This window comes from Cimex lectularius, unplaced genomic scaffold, assembly GCF_000648675.2.
Source record: "Cimex lectularius strain Harlan isolate CLEC.00 unplaced genomic scaffold, Clec_2.1 scaffold102, whole genome shotgun sequence".
Classification (NCBI taxonomy): domain Eukaryota; kingdom Metazoa; phylum Arthropoda; class Insecta; order Hemiptera; family Cimicidae; genus Cimex; species Cimex lectularius.
This window is the reverse complement of record NW_019394228.1, coordinates 1,575,463-1,597,613: the sequence shown is the minus strand read 5'-3', so window position 1 is coordinate 1,597,613 and position 22,151 is coordinate 1,575,463. Positions and strand designations below refer to the sequence as shown.

Sequence of the window (22,151 nt, the reverse complement as noted above, 5' to 3'; positions counted from 1 at the left end):
TCACAATCACAGTGTTATTTATTAGTGATTAAATTAAAAACAATAGTTTTAAAATAATTGAAGTTTAATTAGGATATTCAATTTGCAGTCATACATAGTTTTTTATGAACAGCTGATGTTTTCTATTTCTTACGTCCTTTACCTTTTTTACTTTTACTCCTAGTAACAGTTTTAGTTTTTGTCTTTTTCTTCTTAGAAGTCTTTGTTGTAGTTTTCGTTGAGGTTGACGTTTTACTTTTGCTACTTGTGCTCTTTTTAGTTTTCTTTTTAACCGAGGTATCAGTGTTTGTTGTTTCAACCGTACTGGTAATTTCGCTTACAACTTTCCTTGAATATTCAAATTCCACGTTGTCGCCAAATCTGACTTTTTCTTTCTCGGTTAAGGCTTCTGCACTGGCCTTTGGTACCAGAGCCTCTGCAAGATGGCGAGCCTCTTCTTCCTCTCTTTCCCGTAGCAAACGTTCTTTTCTCTCCTTTTCTTCTTTCTCTTCTTGTTCTCTGGCTGCCAAACACACCTTTCCTCCTTTAAACATCTTAAGTGTTTTGGGATCAAGTTGTATGAATCGTCTTCTATACTTTGCCCCCAGACCTTTGTTTGGCATAGCTTTTATTTCCCTGGCGATTTTAATATTATTTAGCAGTTCTTCTTGAACTTTTACCAGAGTTTCTTCTAGTAAGCAACTATTTGGACATACACATGGTCCAAAATTTTGTTTTTGCAATTCAGGACTTGTATTTACATTTAATAAACTAATCTGGTTTTCTAAAATATCTGGTAGTTTTTCATCTGACAATTCCTGTGATTTTCTCTGCTTTTCAACTGTATAAGTGCCTAGTTTATTCTTTAAAATTTCCTCTAACTTTTCAATGCGGGCTTCTGGTTTTAGTTGTGAATTAATAGCAATATCATCAATTTGAAATCCCCACCTCTTTTTTGGCTTAGGTTTCTCCCTTTTCGAATTGATTAAGATTCCTAGCAAAACATTTGGGTCAAGGCGGTTCATAAATTCAGGAACTGAAACATCACAAGTACATTCACAATCAGGAAAATTTATGCAATTTCCTAATTTGGTTTGGAATAATTTCAATAAGAATAACATATGTGTTTTTCTTTTAAATCCAGGTATGTACAACTCCCAATTCACTTGTTTAACATCGTCAATGCTAAACACTGGTATGTCAATTTGTTTACCATCTGATTTTTCTTTCTCAGCACCTCGAATTTCTTTTGCTGGACTTTTTGCAGATATTTTTTCCACAGTTGAATATTTTTTTTTGCTTTTGAATGAAGCCACTTCATCATTAGCATTTTCTTCTTTAAGTTTTATTTTTTGTTTCTTTCCTTTCTTTTTCTTGGACTTCCTCATCTCTTCTTCTTCCACTTCCTCATCGTCTTCTTCTTCTTCTTCATCGCTGTCATCGTCATCATCATCCTCATCATCTTCATCATCTGAACTTTCATCTTCTGAACTGTCTTCACTATCATCATTTTCATCATTGTCATCATCTTCTTCCTCTTCTTCTTCTTCATCCGATGACGATAAATTCTTATCTTCTGGAATATCTTTTGCTTTAGGTTTAAACTTAGTAGTTTCTTTTAGTTTTGTACTATTTCGCTTTTCTATTTTTGAACTTCTATGACTGTCGACGGATTTCTCCTTTTGAAATTCTTTAACACAATAGCATTCCAGTTGGCTAGAGGTTTGCAATATGAAATCATCAGATTTCTCAGTGGCTAATTGATTTGACTGGCCCGTTGTTGACATTTGTTTTTCAATTATAAAGTCTTTAGGTTGAGCGTAGAAACTTCTCTTTGTTGGCTTACTTTTAGATTCAAGTTCAAACTTGTTTTGCTGGCCCATTTCAGTATGAGATCTCGATGGGACTGATGATTTAGAAGCGTTGATAACTTTTAGATTCGATGCTGCAGTACTTGATTCTTGCTGCTGTTGTGCTACTGCATTATCTGTGGATTGTGGTGCTTCGATAATTTCTCTTTTACTATTCACACTCTTTGAATGATGAGTATAAGAGGCACTTTTGTCTGTTTCTGTGACTGTTATATCATCACACAGACTTATATCGCTGTAAATATCTTCTAATCTTCCAAAAGAATAAATAAATGTTTTTTTAATCTGTTTTTTACTTGTTAGTTTTTGTTTTTTCTTATATTGCTTCTTCTTTCTATTCTTTAGTTTTTGGCGTCCCTTGCTAGTTTGACGGAAACGTCCTTTCCGGCTCTTAGACCTTACAAATTTCATTCTTGGTTTCCTTAATAAGTTCTTATTTGGTGGTTTTTTCATTTGACGCAGCCTTCTCATTTCTAATGCTTGATTTCTAAGTTGAGTTAATATACGGGCCATTTCAGATGGAGTTTGGGAGGATGTTAAAGTGGGAATACAATCCAATGAAATCGGAGGACCTGGAGTATGTTGAGGGAATTCCTGGATTTTCTCTTCGCTTTGTTGTTTTGGTTGGGTCAAATCTTGTTTTGAGTCATAATCTGTAGTTTTGTCTTGCATGGACTCAGGTTTTATTTGTTTGACAGGTCCACTAGCAGTGAGTGGAGCTCTATTCGTTGTGTGCCCACTAGAATAATATCCAGGGAGATTGGGAATATTTGTCCCAACATTGTGAGTGTGGATTTTCCTTGTTCCATCTTTCTCTACCTCCACCGTAACATCAAGCGGATCATTTTCATTGTAAGATATGTATGAATATTTTCTAGAAACTAGTTCATTCCTTAAATCTTTGAAATATTTATCTAAAGTATCTTCTGTAGGTTGCTCCTCGCCAGATACTGATAAATCTGGTTCAGTCAAACGATCGGGTCGAGCAAAAATATCAAAGTTTTTCGTGTAGAGTATGTGCCTCACTAATATATCTACATAAGGTGCTAAACGTTTGCTGGTTAAATACTTCATCGGGTAGTATAGAGATATTTTTGTAATTCCTTCCACCATCTCCATAGCCTCTAAAAAAATTTTAAACAATTAATATAAAAATGTATAGAATTGTTCAGTTTGGCTAATAAATAATCAAATTTTTGCTAAGTATTTGTGGCATTTGGGTTATAATTGATAATCATACTCATTTTTGGCCTTTGCATATTCCTCAAGAATATGGGCAATGTAAGTAAGTCATTTTCTTCAAGCTTGGTGATCTTCCAAAGAGCATAGGCAAGAACTCTCTTGAGCACGACATGAGCACAGTCGAACAACTTGCGCTTCTGCACAAAGATCCTGTCAAGCTCTGGATGACTTGCAGCATTGTTCGTTAAATCAGCCAGCCTGTGTATTTTTTTAATTCCGTACTTTCCCTCATAAAAATTCTAAAATATTTAACACTCAATTAATTTATTTCTTTATTTTTACTGGTTATGTACAGTTACAACTTACAGCTCCTGGTGTTGGAGGCCGGGCAATTGTACTTTTTAAATCTTTAACCACAAAGTCATTCGCTCCCAAATCATTTATTGCTGAGATAGGGCCAAAACTAACATTTGTTTTGTAATATTAATGTTTATTTATTCAATTTATTATTAATTATTTTCTTACCTCACTCCTCTTTCTTCACTTCCAACAGGAGAAGTCAACATCTGGAATATATTCACTTATGTATTGCCAAATAGATAATCCAGTAATATATCAAAATATACACATAGTAATAAATATATACACATATATATTTGAGCTAGTTACCTTAATAAGGCTTTCATCAACTTTAGTTGCTCCTTCTCCAGTATATTTTGAAAAATATTTGAGGCCATCAGAATCTTCTAGATATATTTTCCCATCACTGCCTACCCTGTACATGTTTGTTTCTGGGTGTAGGATATGTTTCTTTCCCTCTGAACTAATATAAAAGAGCATTTCATCTTTTTCTACTATTGCCCTTTGTCCTTCTGAGTCGACATAAACTTTTCCACTTTGTATAAGTTTGGAAATATCATCTAATGAGTCATCGTTTGCTTTGTTAATTTGCGGTTTGATTAAATTCCCTTTTGAATCAAAACGAATGTTTCCCTTGTGTCCTTCTGGAAGAAGGAACATTTTCTTCCCTGACGCGTCAAGGCTGTACCTTTGATGATCATCATCAAACAGAAGTACATTGCCATTAACGTCAACAATGAACTTTTTACCATCTTTGTCTAAGAAGTATTTTCGGCCTTTATAATCTACTCTATACCTCTCACCAGTACCAATAAGATGTTCCTTTCCTTGGTTGTCTCTTTTGTACAAGTGTCCTTCATTGTCAACAAAGAATTTTGAACCTGAAGCTTTAACTGCAAAAATGTTAAGTTCAACATTTTCTGGCAGAAGATGTCCTTCACTAGTTAAATGGTACGTTTTCCCTGAACTGTCAACACTGTATTTTCGACCATCTTTGTCATAGAAATAAACAGGTAAAAAACCCTCTCGCATTTTTTTGTATTTTTCTGATGTCTTAAACACTTCATTCGTTTCTCTCTGAGTTGGTTTTTCACCTTTCATAATTGGATTTGTAATGCTATTTTGCGTTGCTTTCCACGGTTGAGGCTTTTCCATGAGTGTTATAAAATCTTTCTGTTCTGCCTTACTACTAATTGAGACTTTTGACTTGTGGGTCAGTTCTGATATTTCAGAATATTCTTGAAATTCTGATGGAATCATCTTTTTATCACTTATTTGTCTAGGAGCTATACATTTTCCATACTTTTTGTATAGTCGCCTGCATACTTCTCTATTGCACTTACAAGTATGCCTAACCTCTTGGTCTGAATCACTTGAAGACGAAGATGATGTTTCACTAGAAGATGATGTGGATTCACTTTCTTCTTCATCTGATATTTTTTGTTGGTTAGCAGGAGTGAGTTTTTTGTCCCTATTCTGTTTTTCAGTTGCTTTTTCCCTTTCCTTTAATAGCTTTTTGCCTGAATTTAATATATTTGAACCAAATGATGGCAAAGATGGTCTAACATCCTTTTTTTTGGATTTTGGCTTACTACTATATAAGGAATCTTTATGGATGGATGCTTTACTCAGCCCTTTTTTCTCCTCATCATGTCTAAAAAGGTACTCTTTACTACAACCGTCTGACAGTAAAATAATCCGTTTTCTTTTAGACTCCTCTTCTGGGTCACAAGCCGGACAGTAATATTTTTTCTCTTTTACTTTCTTTTCTTCATCTAATCCAGATTCTTCCTCATCCATGACCATATCTTTTGGTATTTCTTTTTTCTTAGGTATAATCCTTCTTACTTGAGGTGGTAGCTCTTTGACCGGGCTTTCAAATGGTGAGATTGATATCCTGTTTTTCTCAACTTTTTTCTTTTTTTTCAATTTTCCTTTCCCTTTTGATGCATTTTTATCTTTTTTAGAACCTTTTTTAATGGTTGTTTTGGACACTGTTTCCGTGGGAGTTTGCTTTCCCAGAGTTTCTCTAGATGGATCATTGTTTGAAAGTAATTTTTTTGCATTTTTGTTAATTTGTTGAATACCTGATTCTACATTGTCGAGTGTTTTCTTTTTTAGAGATTGATTCGATCCAATTTGTTCGGGTTTCTTTCCTTTCATAGACTCAACACTGGTGACACCACCTTTTCTTATAGAAGTAGGAGTTCCTTTCGGATCTCCCATTTTTCTGACATCAGTGTGTTTAGACTGTTGGGCATTAAGGGGACTAACACTTTTAATCTTGAGAGGAATTTTAGAACCAGATGTTAAAGGTGGCTGATGCTTTGAACTGGCTTTACCTTTACTCTGTGATTCATATGCACTACTCTCCTGCTTTAGTGTTTTAGTGCCTGGTTTAGATTGTGCTTTGGCTGCTGAAGAAGGCATTACTTTTGATGGTTTTTCAGCAATATCTGAACGTACTTTGAAGGTAGTTTTTATTTTTATATCACTATCATTTTGAATTATTTTTCCTTTTGAGGTTTCATTTTTAACCGGTTGTGAAAATTTTACATTTGCGTGTTCTTGCATTTTATTAGGTTTATTCCCCTTAGAGGGTTTGCTCGAACGTGTTAACGTTATGGTGCTTGTTTTATGTTTGTTATAGGTTGTTCCTTTTGTGTAAAGCTGAGCTTCCTTTTGTAACAAACCATCACTGCATTGCACTCCTCTCTCTGCACTGGCAACATCAGGAAAACCTTGTAGGTCATAGAGACAAGCAGTCTTGGATGTATAATCGTCACTAAGAGAAGTTTCTATTTTGTGCATGTGTTGATATTTTTTTTTAAGTTTCCTGATACAGACATTTGATGTTTCATACTTGATAGGGATGTATGTAGGTTTTGGTACATCAATTATGGGTGATCCAAAATGCTGAGAACATCTATTGCAGTTGTTGTTAATACAGAAGAACTTGACCACGTTGCCTTTTAGAGTAGCGTAGTGGGCGGAATCACCTGTTGGTATATACCATATTCTTCGTTTGTCTAAGGGAAAGTTTAAACTTTTTAAACGCAATTTTCCTACAAGATTCCCCATTCCTTCCGACTGATCGTTCTCCGCGTTTAGACTCGAGCAGTCACCTTGGCCCATATTAAAACAATTACTAGCAGGTCGGCTCGACCTTGTAGTGAAAATTTCAGACTCTTCCATGTCAGTTTCGAAAAAACTCTCTCCGTCTGTATTTGAGGTTTTGTCACCAAAGAAAGAATTGTAATACTCAGAATTACTCAGTGCATGTTTTTCTTTTTTATGTTTTTCTGTCGATATGTTGCTTGCATCAATCTCATTTTTTTTACTTTGTTTTTTAGACACGACCTTATTTTTATTTATTTTGGTGTTATGGCTATTTGGGGTTTGTTTTACCTCACTGGTCTTTTGTTTATCCAACTTCAATGATTTACTGGGTTGATTTGATAATGTTATACTCTCATCTGAAGGTACTACTGGAAGAATACAATGGAATCTATAACTTTGTGTATCATCTGTTTCTTTACTTTCTTTATATTTTGGTATTTTTGGAGATCTGAGTAAAGGACTATACTGCATTACTTTGTTTAAATCAGACAATTTACTATAATTGTAAAGTGTACGTTTTGCATAGAATGAATCGTCGTCATCATCATCATCATTCAGTTTGGGCTCTGGTTTATATTTTTTTGTTGTATCAATTTTATTTGTAGATTTGAATTTACATTTTGTTTTTGTGGTCGTCTCTGATTTATCTAATGTTTCTTCATCTTCATCATCTAAAATTTTCAATGTGAAATTTAATTTATCCTCTCTCTTTTCAAAACTTCTAGAAGATTTTTGATTTTGTGTATTTTCAATTTTCAAAAGATGAGGTGCTTCAAGCTTCTTTGGTGAATTGTTTAAAACATGTCCAACCTGAATGTTAGATATTGAAATATTTGAAGAGAACTGTGAAAAGGTATTTGGTTGTTCCATTTTTAAGAGCTTGACTGTTTTAGTCTTTCTCTTACCATCTTTCTTACCTTTCTTCACAACCGTTTTAGTTGATTTTTTAGATTTTTTTGATGCTTTTGATGATTTTTTCGATGCTTTTGATGATTTTTTCGAAGTCTTCTTCTTTTTTGTTATTTTATGTGAACTTTCAACTTCGTGTGTAACCTGAACATCAGACTTGAACATATTTTCTTCTGACTTGTGAGATATTCTTTTAAAGTGTAATTTGTCCACCTTCTTTGACGAAGCTTCAGATGTTTGTTTACTGTCAAGTTTTTCATTCGAATGAACCGTTTTAGTCTTGCGCCTATGTTTTTTTGAGTGTTCTTTAACTTTCGGTTTTACAGCATCATCCATAGGCTGTTGTTGGACAGTTGAAGCTTGTACTTCAAAAGCACTTTCTTTCTGATGAGCAACAACACTGTCAGCAGACTGGTCTTGTTCAGGATTTTCATCTACCTTAGTGACTTGCGTCGGGACCACTTGTGTACTTTCCTCTGACGCCTTCTCAACCGTTTCAGACATTTTAGAATCTACTGCAGCCTTCGATTTTTTTTCAGCCTTTGATTTTGATTTTTTTAAGCACAGCTCGGGCTCACAAAGAGGACAGTTGTAATAGAAACAGCTTGCCAATCTCCTTTTCGGTTTGTACCTTTTGGCCGGTATACAGCATACGCCTCCTTTTTCACAACACTGGACACAAGGGTATTTAACTGGTTTACCTTCTTCGTCAAATCTAAGACAAAGGCTTCTTTCGATTGATGCCATCGGAATGTTTGATCTTGGGCCAAATTTAGCAAATTCGTCTATCAAGACACGCCTTAAATCAGGTTTTCCTCTGATTTTAAGAGCACTCTGAAATAAATAAAAGTGCATTTAAGTCATTTTGATCATTTTAATGGTGTAGTTTAATTCTTTTAGACATAATAAATAATAATCAATTTATAAAGGAAAGTTTTAATAATTAAATTGAATTTCATTTAAGTGGAAGAAATAAAATTTTTATTCTCTCTCATAAGAGGTTATTATTTATTCTACTTTTTTTGTTTTTATGATGATTTAATATTATAGGCTTTTTTTTTGTGATGGTGGATAAAGAAATTTTCAAATATATGTTAAAGTACATAAGTATTTCTTGAAAATATTTTAATTTTACATTAAATTGCCAATAAAAATAAAAATTTCAATGGCAATTTAATGAAAAATAAAATAATTTATAGAAATAAACTATGAAAATAGCCTAGGATGCTGAATTTTTTTTATATTTTATTTTTCTTTATCCAGCTTCAAAAAAGGTCTAAAAATAAGAAAAATTAAAGAATTTGAATATAGACTATCATTACTATCCTGCTAGTCGTAACTATATCGACTCTTTTAATTTTTATTTTGCTTTGTTTCTTTGTTTTTAACTAATTAAATTATTAATCTCTTACCGCTTCTGCTTCCTCGACGCTCTCAAGCATATTTTGATAGAACTCTTTAAACGCGTACAAAAAGACGGCTCTCCTGAATGTTAGTGACACTGCCTCTTTGACTGCACGCTGCAAAAAGATGATTTTGATTAATGCTCGCTAAATAAAAAGTTGAGTGTTACATACAGGCACGGTCTTTTTCAACATTCTGTCCAAAGGCGTTTCCTCCTCTGGAAAATAAAATTGCAACTTTAAACTTAATTTTTTATTATTTTTAATATATGTATTACTGCTTATTTACTTACGCCTTATGTACTTTCTAAGAGCCTTTGAAGCTTTGTACTTACTCTCAGGCAACTGAACGATCTAAAAATAAAAGTGTAACAATCATATCTTAAATGACATTTATTTATTTATTTTATGGTTTCCCAATTATAAATATATACAATAAAAGTATAAAGGCTACTGAACATAAATTTAGAAATGTTTATAATAATTTTTTTTTAAAGGAATTGAAACAATTTGAAATATGAATTAAGAATAAGTTTTAGTAAGACATGTTGAAGTTGTAAACAGTCAGAAACAGAATTAATTTCAAGAATATTTTTAAATCATCTGCAAAAAGTACGGTCATAATGATTGGAAGAGAATCAGAGATAATGTATATAGATTTTAAAAAGAAAAGGCCCTAGGTGCGGCCCTTGAAGAATTCCAGAAGTTGCTGGAAAATTGTGACAATACCGATTTTAATTTTACCTTTAACCATTTGATCTTTTAAATAAAATGCAAACCAACGTAAGAAGTTACCATGTATGCCTAATTTTTGTAATTTCTGTAGTAGTATCGTATGATCAACAATATCAAAAGCTCGATATACACGAATTTCTAAACATTGAAGTATACATATGTATTTCAAAGCCTACATTGTGGGCACTGATGTGTTAATATTTCATGAGATGGCTGATTTATGTTTTTTCCATAACAAATTCATGATAATATTTATGATTTTTTTGTACAATTATACAATCAGTTACATATATGTAGAATTCTAGAGGCTGATAAAACTGATTGTCATTCATACATGAAATTTTCCACCGTTTAGCGCTTGTTTGAATTCATCTGAGTATTTAAGTTCTGCGTGTAACTTCTCCTTGCTCTCAGTCACTTCTATATCTTCTTCTGATAAATCTTCAAGTTCTGTAATTCAATTTTTAAGTAATTATTAAACTCTACTATTTTTATATTGCATAAATTTTTGTTTTACATATTTAAACATTTAAAGTCCTATTACAAATTTTATTTACCATTTAAATCAAACAGAGCTTCATTAAATCCCCACTTCCTCCTCAGACTCATTGTTTCAAAATAGCGCTTATATTGTTTTAAATGAAAAGCATTTTGCTTAATCAAAGCAATCTGCTGTTCTCTTCGTGCCGTCCATCTTTTGTCATTCTGAAAAATGTAGAAAACACAATCAAAATATTTTTTCTTTTCTTTTTAATTTAAGTTTCTAAGAAGGAAAAGATTTTATTTTTAAGCACGGATGAACATTGTTATTGATAGATATTCATTTTATTGCCGAAGTGGTACATAAGTACTTGTATAATAAAATTTATGATACAGCAAGTACTGATGAAATAAATGCTTAAACAAAAACTTTGCATTTTTTTCAATGATTCTAAGTTCCCAGCATTGCTTTTGAGCTTTCATCCAGAACATCATGAAACACTAAATTATTATTATTATTATTATTTTATTTTTTTTGGCAAAACACTCACATAACGTAACCTAGCTGCTTGTCTCTTTTCCTTTATTGTCTGAATCCTTTTGGAAACTTGTTCATCTAATACTTTACACTTTTTGTAATAGTCAATTTTATATCTTCTAGTCGTCTGTTCATACTGTTGGAAATAGGTTTTCATTTTTTCCTTGTAAAGTCTGCCCTTCCTTCTGAGCTCTTCTTGCTTGTATTCCATCATTTTGTTGTGAAAAACGTTGGCGACAACCATTCTCTCAAGTCTTGATTTACACCTAGAATCAAGTGGAATATAAACAATTATTTTTATAATTTATTGTTTTTTTTTTGTTTTTTTTTCATGAGTGAAATTTCACCTTGGATTCATTTCGCTTAATTGGTACTTCTTGGCATCCGCTTCGGACTTAGCCGTCCTGACACGGTCGGCCCTTTTTGCAGAATGGTAGGCGACTTTGGAATTCCTTATAAATTGACTGAATCTTCTTTTCTCTTTTTTGTCGCATACCTACATTCATTTCAGAAACAGAAACTTTGCTTTAAATTCCATACTTTCATTTGGATTTACATTATTTAAATTAATGCTCATTATCTTAATGCAATACTTCTCTAAATATTGAGAAAAATAATCTTATTTATAAATAATTCTCCCTTTATAAGCTAGCAGTAGAGATGCAATAATTAGAATCACCTTTGCATAAATATTATTAAATCTTAATTTTGATTTGAAATAAAACACTGAGTACAATTAAAGTAGATGTTGCACTTCATTTGAAACAATCATAATTTTTTTGTATTTTTACGTTACACTAACTTTTTTATTACTTTTAAATAAGTAAATATTTGTAAATGACTTGCCTCTCTATTTATGAAATCTTTAACAAAGGGGATGTTTTTCCTATGCAAGTATCTCCTGAAGTTGTTATAATCCTTGAGCGAACACAAAATTTCATGCTCATTGTTTATTATCTTAAGATCCTTGAGTCGTTTGATGTTTTCAGGTTTGTTAAAGAAATCTTTGAGTGCTGGATCATGCACTTCTTCGTATTTCCTTTCCATTTCATAGTTGTAGGGGTCATCGATGACCATGTCACTCACATCAATTTGTCCAACAGCCTATCAATTAAAAATATGAAATTTCTTAAATACATTTCCACTTTTATGGATTTACCGGCTCCCCAAGATGTCCCCTTGTGTAGGCTGTTTTATATCGCAAGGGGATTGGTATTAGAGGTATTTTTTCATCTAAACGCCTCGACTTCAACAAAGGCGGGACATCATCTGCTTCGATAAAAAAAGGAGGCTTCGGCGTACTCTCCAGTATGTTACTCAACTTTGTCGGCTTCTTGATACACAGGGTATCGAAGACCGACAAGTTCATAATCTCTTCACTCATCTTGATTTATTTTATTTTGACTTTCCCAGGTTTTAAAACTTTTAGATAGAACAGACTATCCTGTTCTAAAAGTAGGTATAAGGTTCAACTAAGCATGTCTTTAACTGAAATTTTGCATCTTGAAAAAGAAATTTTAAACATTAATTTCGAAAAAGAGTATCTCCTGTTTATTTAGAAAGTTTTTGAATTTCTTTTTCTCCATGTGTTTTGAAACATGTAAACACCAAATAATTTTTTTTAGTTCAAAAAATTGACCAATTTAAACATAGTAAAGCATAGACAAGCATTGGCCAGTTCAAAATCAAGTATCACACTGAACAAACGAGTCAGAAACTTTACTTCATACAATGAGTAATGTTTTATTAGTGTTTAAACCTCATAAACCGGGTTAAATCGTAATTTATAACTATAAAACATAATTTTCTAGGCAAACAAAAATCTTTTTGATAAAAATAATTTTAGATGATTGCATACAACCAAACTATACAATTACATATTCTCATCTTGGACCAGTTTTGTTTCTCTTATTTATTAATGATATCCATCTTGCTCTCCCTTCTGCTCAATTTTTATTTGCTGATGATCTGAAAATCTATTCCATAATCACTTCTCCTTCCGATTGCTTACAGTTACAAAATTCTATCAATAACGTGCTAACCTGGTGCTCCAATAACAAACTTGCTCTTAATGTTTCCAAATGCTACACAATTACATTCTATCATAAGAAACAACCCTTTAATTTATCTCTATACTCTCCATGATGCTCTTTTAACGCGAGTTGAGGTCGTAAAGGATCTTGGTGTACTTTTTGATCAAAAGCTCAAGTTTAAAGAACATATTTCTTCAATAAAAAATAGATCTATGAAGATGCTCTTGCTAGGTTTCATCATCCGGGACACCTATGAATTTAAAAATCCTCTATGTTTTGTCCATCTTTATAAAGCTTTTGTACAACCCATACTAGAATATGCTACACCTGTTTGGAACCCATTCTATCTAAATTATCAAAAAATTCTTCAATCTGTACAAAACAAATTTTTAAAAAAACTTTCCTACAAACTCAATCTTCCTCTGAATTCTGCCTACCCTGGAATCCGCTCTGAATTTAAACTTTTCGAACTGGCACTAAGAAGGGATTACTTTGATATTGTTTTTGTATTTAAATTATTAAACAATCTCATTGATAGTCCTTATCTCCTCTCTCAACTACAGCTACATGTCCCTTCGTACTCTCTTAAAACCTATAAATTATTTTATATTGAATTCCAAAGCTCTAACTACATGCTCTCTTCTCCTCTACACAGAATGATGATCAAGAGTAACAAAATCTGCAATAGCATTGACTTCTTCAATAGTTCTGAGCAATCTGTGAAAAACCTTATCCTACAACCTTAGTTGAATGCTTTTATATTTCATACTGTACAAAATTATTACAATTTATTTCATTTACTGGTTCAACTAATTCTCGCACTCTAGTCTTATTATATATTTACAAAGAGCATTATTTTCATTAAATATGTACCTAATTATTGTACTTTCAATTGTCTTTCAGCTTCATTTTGTTTCCTCTGCCTTATTTGGTTAGTAATTATGTCTTTCATTTTTGTTGTTCAGTTTTTACTCTTTAATTGTATTTTTATATTTATCATTTATATTATTACCATGTACATACATCCTTATTTTTTTTATATATATTATTTGTATTTTTACATATATTATTTATAGTTTTTGTTATTGTAAAATGTCTTTTTTATAGTGGATTTCGATCCGTAAATAAATAAATGCATAGGTATAAAGAACTTTAAATTGATAAATTATGAATAAATGGTGTGGTGTGAAATGACAAGAATTAAGGTGAAAAAAAAGACAATTTTATTTCATAAGCTTCTAAAACATATTTAAAAATGGTAATACAATAAAATCACAAAATGTCAGCATTTACATTGTAACGTAGGTCGGCGTTGTCATAACACCGCAGTTGTTGTCTTTAGTTGACATAAGTACATATCCGTCATTGCCCCAGAGATTGGACCATGAGTTCTTGACTAGCCAGTATTTCTTTCCATTCAAAGTTCCATAGCCTACAGCTAATACAGAATGGTCAAGGCCTTCAGGAGTATTTTCTGAAAATTAAAATGATTTGGTAAAATAATTGTAGTAGGTGGGTGATAGATAATTAATCTCATACTGCATTCTGGCTCATAGTAGACTCCATTTGAATAAAATGAAAATGTTTTGTGCGCAGCATCAATAGCGACTGAAATTGGCCCGTGTTTGAAAAGAGCAACTTTGAGTGCATCCTCATCATTATTCTTTACGTTTACAAAGCCGGTGATTTTGGCAGTTAAAGGTGTTTTATCTACATGACAGTTTCCATCCTGTAAAATAAATAAAGTGATTTAATAATACACTACAGCTTAACGTTTAACTTTATTTACTTGGCCGAGATAGTTGCCATAGTCAGATTCAAGCGGCAGACCTCCATGCTTCATCATCCACTGGTAACTTCTGAAATCTTCACCTCCATCACAACCATTGTTACCAAATCCCCATGAACAGTCAATTAGTGCCTAAAAAAACATACTCAATTTTATAAACCATGAATTGTAATTATTGCTAATTTTGTATTCTTCTTACTTGCTGGGAGAGTCGTACTAAGTGGCCAGTTTTGAGAAAATATGCTCCTTCGATTGTTCCCGTTGTTCCAAAGCTCCAGCAGCTTCCGCAAACTGATTGATCTAAAAAAGGAGAAATATCGTTTTAATGTACATTCTCCTAAATAAAATACAACAATGATACCTTTTACAGGGGTAACAGCTCCGTACAACCTCCAGTCAAAGTTATCAGGGGCATCCTTCAAAATATGTTTAATTTCTTCTTTAGAATAAGGGAATTTTTGTCCTCCGTTATGTACTGGATTAGTAGACCTTAAAAGTTTACATTTAAATGGCTGATATATGAAATTTCGGTTTAATTTTTAGCAAACCTTAGTTTACCACGAAGAGCTTGAATTTCATCATCAGTCTTGTCAGCCAAATGATTGATGGCAAGTTGGTAGCCACGGTTTGCCCTATTTACTGTATTAATAAATCTGAAAAAAAAATTATTCAGTTTAAGGTTTTGTAATAGAATATAAAGTAAAAAAAATTATTTAATCAATATTACATTCATACCTAAAGTTATGCTTAAATACAATCTTCCTCCTATCGTGCTCTGTATCATTGTCATAAGTCTTCATCATGGAGTCTTTGAAGTTGGTCCATGCATGGTCAATATGTCTATCTTCATTGTGAATAAATTCTTTCATGGGGTTGAAGGTGGCCAAATGTTTGATGCCAGGTCCAGGGAAGTGTGTGCACGTCATGTCTGTAAATTATTATGCAATTTTTTTTTGTATACATTTCATCCTTTTTAAAAACTCACTGTCATTAATTTTGAACACATCAAGACTTGGGACATCAAAAGAAAACATGTCATATTGAAGGTAGTAATGATCATAATGAGATCCCAGTAGTGTGTTGTAGCCTTTCATTTCATATTGGACGGGTACAGCCCTAGCCAACTTCGGTGATTTAGGCGATTTCTGAAATTATTTTGATTAGTAATTTTCAAAGATATAAATGACACTTTTTTTTATTACCTTCCAGCGAAGCCACATCGTGTACATATTCATTTTTTCACCGACTTGTTCTTTCAACGTCCATTTTTCACATTCTACGCCATTTACAACTTCAGTTCCAGAACACTAGAAATGCAGGATGATTTTTAGTTAAATTTAAAAAATTAGGCACAAGTGTAAACATTTTGTGAAAAATGGCAAAAAGAGGGAAAATTTGAAAGTTTGTAGGTTGAGATGAGAGTTGGTAACAATAGCTCAAGTGGTTACAGCTACGGCGTATTGAGCCAAAGGACATGGGTTCGAATCCCGCCCTTGACACTAACTTTTTCATCTCGTCCAAGACCGTAGATATTAAGAATAATTAATACGGTCGATTATGACCTGAAGCATATATGGATTATAATAAACTTTTTATTAAAAAAATATATATTCTACCTGGAAATTTGTCAAGTCAGGTAACATATCTTGTGGTTTAACTTTCTCATCTTTTGTACCATTCACTTGAAGGCAAGTCGGTACATTCAGTTGAGTTTCAGTTGTCACAGGTGCAATCTTCAACATCGATCCGAATGAGCCCTTATTGCTTAGTTGGTAAGTTTTGACCATCCCTTTTAACATTTATTTTGTTTTTTATAAATATTAAATTTAATTCAATATTGTTATACCTCCATAATAATCAACCCTCGATGAACCAGAAGAGGCATCAAACCAAGCGAGAAAGTCTTCTTTTAATTCAGCATAAGGAATAGAAAGGTATCCTCTAACTGTATAGGATTTACTCCATGTAGGAGGTCCATTTCTGTGGTGGCAACCACCGAACACTCCCACTAAAATAAAATTAGTTTTGTAAAGTTCATTAAAAAAAAAAAAAAGATTAGGTGGATATTTTAGTATGAATACAAATTTAATTAATAAAAAATATTTATCTGAAAGCCACTTTATTTTCTTTCTAAACGGAAAGGTTTATAATTAAACTTGTATTATCATTAAAAATCTAGAATCCCTTATTTACACAATATTTTGCTTATTGAATGAGAAAATTTAACTTGTGAGCAGATTTCTTTCTAACCGTCTTTTCTGAGTATTCAGCATTAAAATTGGGATTCTTCCTGAGCTTACAAAACATTGAGAAAATGAGATCAATATACTTGTTTATTCAGGAAAACTATTTTTAGGATTTAAAAGTATAAACAAATAAAATCAACAATTAAGGAAATATATGTTTGATTTGTTTGAAAAGAAAGATAGATATTTAAATAAACTGCTAATGTGATTTTCATTATTGCTTCCCCTCAAATATTATATCATGGAGATTTTAAAATAGAAAGAAAGTAGTAATCAACAAGATAATTTGATAATTTATAAGATGAGATCGCAATCACGCTAGATTAAGATATATCAATTAAAAACATACAAATTTAACAAAATAAAATATTGGCTTAATAACGCAACTTCAGACGATGGCAAACAAAAATTAATAAATATTCTTGTTAATCTTTAATAAATACTATTAATGATGAACAATTTGTAAAGTAACTGATAACGCTGATCATTTTTCAAGTGGAAACATAGTTTTTCAATTTTTAGAATGTCAATTTAAAGACGATTAGAAATACCATTAGGTCATTTTTGATAACAAAGTATTCATATTTATTTAAAGTAATCAGTGTATTTTTTAAATTTTATCTCAGTCTTTCAGGGTTAAAAGAAACAAACACATTAGTTACTATTATGTTAATTAAATTATTATTTTTTACTGTTATTTGAAAAACTGATCCTCAAGATAATTAATGTTGAGGAAACTTTTTAAATTTGCTAATAAATTAAATTTGTTTACAAAAATAAAATTGTATTAATTCAATGGAAATTATTTAATTTTTGCATCATCTATGAAAACATAAAACATGAGTATACAGTGATAGTAAAAATTGATGTGGAAGAAGAATCATTATTGGAACCTAATATAAATTATAGCAAATAAAAGAACTAATTTAGTCATCACTGATCATTTTGGTGTGATGGACCAACACTGAAAGGATAGACTGAAATGATCGACTAAATTATGGGTTCATCATCTCACAGATCACACTTAGAAATCTCACAAAAACAAGAAAATTTTACCATGTTTAAATGATTTTTCTTTTTTCAACTAAACTCTCATTAAGGGTAAAAAAGGACCTAGGAGGAAACTAGATAGATCAAAATACAATAAATTGTAAATGTAATTAATGTAAAGTAACTGATAACGCTGATCATTTTTCAAGTGGAAACATAGTTTTTCAATTTTTATAATGTCAATTTAAAGCTGGCGATTAGAAATACCATTAGGTTATTTTTGATAACAAAGTATTTATATTTATTTAAACTAATCAGTTTATTTTTTTTTTAATTTTATCTCAGTCTTTCCAGGGTTAAAAGAAACAAACACATTAGTTACTATTATGTTAATTAAATTATTAACTTTTACTATTATTTGAAAAACTGATCCTCAAGATAATTAATGTTGAGGAAACTTTTTAAATTTGTTAATAAATTAAATTTGTTTACAAAAATAAAATTGTATTAATTCAATGAAAATTATTTAATTTTTTACATCATCTATGAAAACATAAAACATGAGTATACAGTGATAGTAAAAATTGATGTGGAAGAAGAATCATTATTGGAACCTAATATAAATTATAGCAAATAAAAGAACTAATTTAGTCATCACTGATCATTTTGATGTGATGGACCAAACACAGAAAGGATAGACTGAAATGATCGACTAAATTATGGGTTCATCATTTCGCAGATCGCATGTAATTAAATTATTAACTTTTACTATTATTTGAAAAATTGATCCTCAAGATAATTAATGTTGAGGAAACTTTTTAAATTTGTTAATAAATTAAATTTGTTTACAAAAATAAAATTGTATTGACAAAAAAGACAATTTTACCATGTTTAAACGATTGTTTTTTTTTTGTTTTTTTCAACTAAACTCTCATTAAGGATAAAAAAGGACCTAGGAGGAAACTAGATAGATCAAAAATATACCAAAATACAATAAATTGTAAATGTAATTAATCAGATTTTTTTAAACAAAACATTTTCTCTGGAATCTCAAAAAATTCAGCTGTAAAATTTGAACTCTTATCAAAAGCTTGCTAATTTTAATTAAAATTGTTAATATTTATAACAATAAGTCGTAATTTTGAATGTTTAATATTGTCAACAATATAAAATATCTGTTTCAAAATGGATCTCGTTTTGCGTCATAAAAGAGATTTAACACAGAAAAAAAAATGTCATTTTACTTTATAATTTGATTTTATAATCAATTAAACGGTTAAAATATAAAATATCGTGTAAATCGAATACTTACCGACTGCACACAAAGTAATAAGCAACGTCCGAACCATCGCCGACTAGCAGACTGGACCTGACTGAGCGACTAGTGCTAACCGCAGATTATTAAAAGGTCGTAGTTCCCACAATGATTAGATTATTGCCCTGCCCCTGTCAATAGAACGGAGATTGACTCGACGTTTTCATTTGTGTGATCTGACAAATTATCTTGATTGTCGGCACTCGAAAATCAAATATTAATAAGTGGCTAACCACCCTAATGGCAATTTCCATAGGAAATATTTTCATAAACTTGACAAACCTGTAGAAAGATTCGTAACGGATTGATACACTCTCCATAGAGTAAAAATATATATTCCAGGGAAAAAAACACGTTTAATGCGTATTTTGAAAGTATTTGAGATGCCCCGATTGTTGGGTTCTTTAGCATTCAATATTGATTAAAAACAGATTTGATTTACAGAAATTAAGTGTAAGATAAATATTTGAGTTACAGATCAGATAATGCGTGTTCTACTTTTAGATTTTCTTATAACAAAATAAAGAGTTTATAATATTTAAAGCGCCAAATCTTGAATCTTTACAAAATGGCAAACACGATTTGATTTCTTAGGTAAATCGTTCTAGATCGATTTATTTATTTTTTTACGGTTTTCCCAGATTTTGTTTCAATTTATCCACTAAAACGGGCAAACAAAATTAAACTTAATTTTGTGTTAGGACTTATTTTATAAAAATTTCCTTGTGTCATGCAGTAAGGAGGTTAAAAAAACCTTTATTTTATTTTATAGACCTAGAGTGACCCCTTAATAAATTGATTACACTGCAAAAGTTCTACTCTTTATAAAATGGCAGACAGTAAATAATTTTAATGTAGATATCCTTAAGATTTTTCCTATATTTTGTTTCGATTTATCCACAAAAACGTAAAAACAAAGAGGATGTATCTTGTTAAACTTGATTTGGTGGTAGGGCTTAATTTATATAAAATATCCTTGTGTTATCCTACCTTAAAACTTTTATTTTATTTTATAGACCTAGAGGGACCCCTTAATAAATTTATTACATTGCAAAAGTTCTACTCTTTATAAAATGGCAGACAGTAAATAATTGTAATGTAGATATCCTTAAGATTTTTCCTATATTTTGTTTTGATTTATCCACAAAAACGTAAAAACAAAGAGAATGTATCTTGTTAAACTTGATTTGGTGGTAGGGCTTAATTTACGATAAAATAAGACGACCTGATTTTCTTATTATATATCCTATATTTCTAAGACCTATTCATATTATGATTTAATTCAGCCACAAAAATGGGCAAAAAAAATATGTTTTATTAAACTTGATTTGGTAGCAGGAGTTAATTAAAAAAAGATATATCCATGCATTTTATATTATATACTGGAAGTGTAATAATTATGTCCTAATTATATGAAATAATTATGGTACAAAATGTCCTCTCATCATTCTATAAGGAGATAAACATAAACCTTTGTTTTATTTATTAGACCTAGAGGGACCCCTTAATAAATAATTTATTTCACTGCAAAAGCCCTACTTTTAACTTTAGATTTTCCAATTGTATTTCCTTTATTTCTAATTTTTTCTCCTTTATCAACAAAACTGCTCAAATAAACAAATTATGTCTTATTAAACTTGATTTGTTAGCAGGACTTAATTTAAAAAAAAAGAAGATATATCCATGCATTTATATATTTTATAAACATAAGGAGATAAATATAAACCTTTGTTTTATTTATTTTACCTAGAGGGACCCCTTAATAAATAATTTATTACACTGCAAAAGTCCTACTTTTAACTTTAGATTTTCCAATTGTATATCCTTCATTTCTAAGATCTATTCATATTTTGTTTTAATTCATCCACAAAACTGCTCAAATAAACAAATTGTCTTATTAAACTTGATTTGTTAGCAGGACTTAATTTAAAAAAAAGAAGATATATCAATGCATTTATATATTTATATATTACATATAAATTATGTCTTATTAAACTTGATTTGTTAGCAGGACTTAATTTAAAAAAAAGAAGATATATCAATGCATTTATATATTTATATATTACATATAAATTATGTCTTATTAAACTTGATTTGTTAGCAGGACTTAATTTAAAAAAAAAAAGAAGAAAAAACATGCATTTATATTATATACTAGAAGTGTAATAATTATGCCCTAATTATGAGAAATAATTATGGTACAAAATGTCCATAACATATAATAAATAATAGATAAACATAAATTTTTATTTAGTTTTAGAAGAACAAATACTTCTTAATAAATGAGTTATAACATTGCAAAAGTTGTACTGTCTTTCAAATATGACAAATATCTAAGTAGGATTTTCCTATTTGTGCATTATAATAGAGAAAGTTACTTTATATCTTGGGACGACTTACTTTTTCATAATTTGTTTCCAGTATTTATTTTGTATAGGTTTACAGATGAAAATTGGCAAACAAAGAAATACGTGTTTTTTTGAACAATTGGTTGCACAAACACAACGATTTATCATTTATTCATTAGTCAAAAGTCAGATAATTCAAGTGACATAAGGATTGATGAAATGAGATAAATGTAAATCCTGATTATTCATGATTAGCTAGAAAATTTTTTTGATAAATTTTATTAATACAACAATACATTGTTTAAAAGTCGATCTAATTCGCATGTTTTAGCTTATTTTATTATAATTTTTTTCTTTCTAGATTACAATTACTTGTTTAACTTGTAATTCATAAGAAAACAAAATAAATTACTAGACATTTTATTGCATTTGTTCAGGTCTGGGATTTTAAAGAAAAGAATAAAGAAAGTGCGACTGAATAGCACTCAAAGAAAATACAAATAAATACCAATTATAATTACTATTATGGTTTTATTTATTGTCTGACTCATAAAAACTAGATAATTCTTACAAAGATAGTGGACTTCTATTTAAAAAAAAAAAAAATATGTGTTCAGAGAAACTACTTTATCAAGACAGATGCGTTTAGTCATACCTGATTTGGTAGCAAGGCTGTATGAAATCGAATGTTTGTACAATTCAGCATTGTTTATCATTTATTAAATTGTCAAAAGTTAGTTAATCTAGGCAAAAATAGAAATAATCAGACTTGTCAGAAATGAAACTATTTAAATAGTGAGATTTCTTGTTAAGGTCTGCATTGTGATACTGGTTTGGTTTTGTCTGCCAGAGA

At 30.7% G+C, this 22,151-nt stretch overlaps 2 protein-coding genes across 2 annotated transcripts; both read right to left on the bottom strand.

Annotated features, from left to right (window-relative positions):
• Window positions 1–46: 46 nt before the first annotated feature.
• Window positions 47–12,164, bottom strand: LOC106665500. Its single transcript, XM_014391951.1, has 14 exons — window positions 11,737–12,164; window positions 11,424–11,681; window positions 10,925–11,073; window positions 10,591–10,843; window positions 10,117–10,264; window positions 9,894–10,009; window positions 9,118–9,178; window positions 8,999–9,042; window positions 8,834–8,941; window positions 3,702–8,255; window positions 3,558–3,598; window positions 3,399–3,495; window positions 3,091–3,331; window positions 47–2,974 (listed from the first exon to the last, which is right to left on the bottom strand). The coding sequence occupies exons 1-14, from the start codon at window positions 11,959–11,961 to the stop codon at window positions 123–125; spliced, it is 9,147 nt and encodes a 3,048-aa protein (XP_014247437.1). The 5' UTR covers window positions 11,962–12,164; the 3' UTR covers window positions 47–122.
• A 1,652-nt stretch (window positions 12,165–13,816) lies between these two features.
• Window positions 13,817–19,092, bottom strand: LOC106665542 (digestive cysteine proteinase 2). The gene is made up of 12 exons (XM_014392022.1): window positions 18,948–19,092; window positions 16,246–16,407; window positions 16,016–16,188; window positions 15,602–15,706; window positions 15,385–15,544; window positions 15,135–15,327; window positions 14,948–15,052; window positions 14,761–14,888; window positions 14,599–14,699; window positions 14,400–14,531; window positions 14,150–14,339; window positions 13,817–14,084 (listed from the first exon to the last, which is right to left on the bottom strand). The coding sequence occupies exons 1-12, from the start codon at window positions 18,982–18,984 to the stop codon at window positions 13,900–13,902; spliced, it is 1,671 nt and encodes a 556-aa protein (XP_014247508.1). The 5' UTR covers window positions 18,985–19,092; the 3' UTR covers window positions 13,817–13,899.
• Window positions 19,093–22,151: the final 3,059 nt, after the last annotated feature.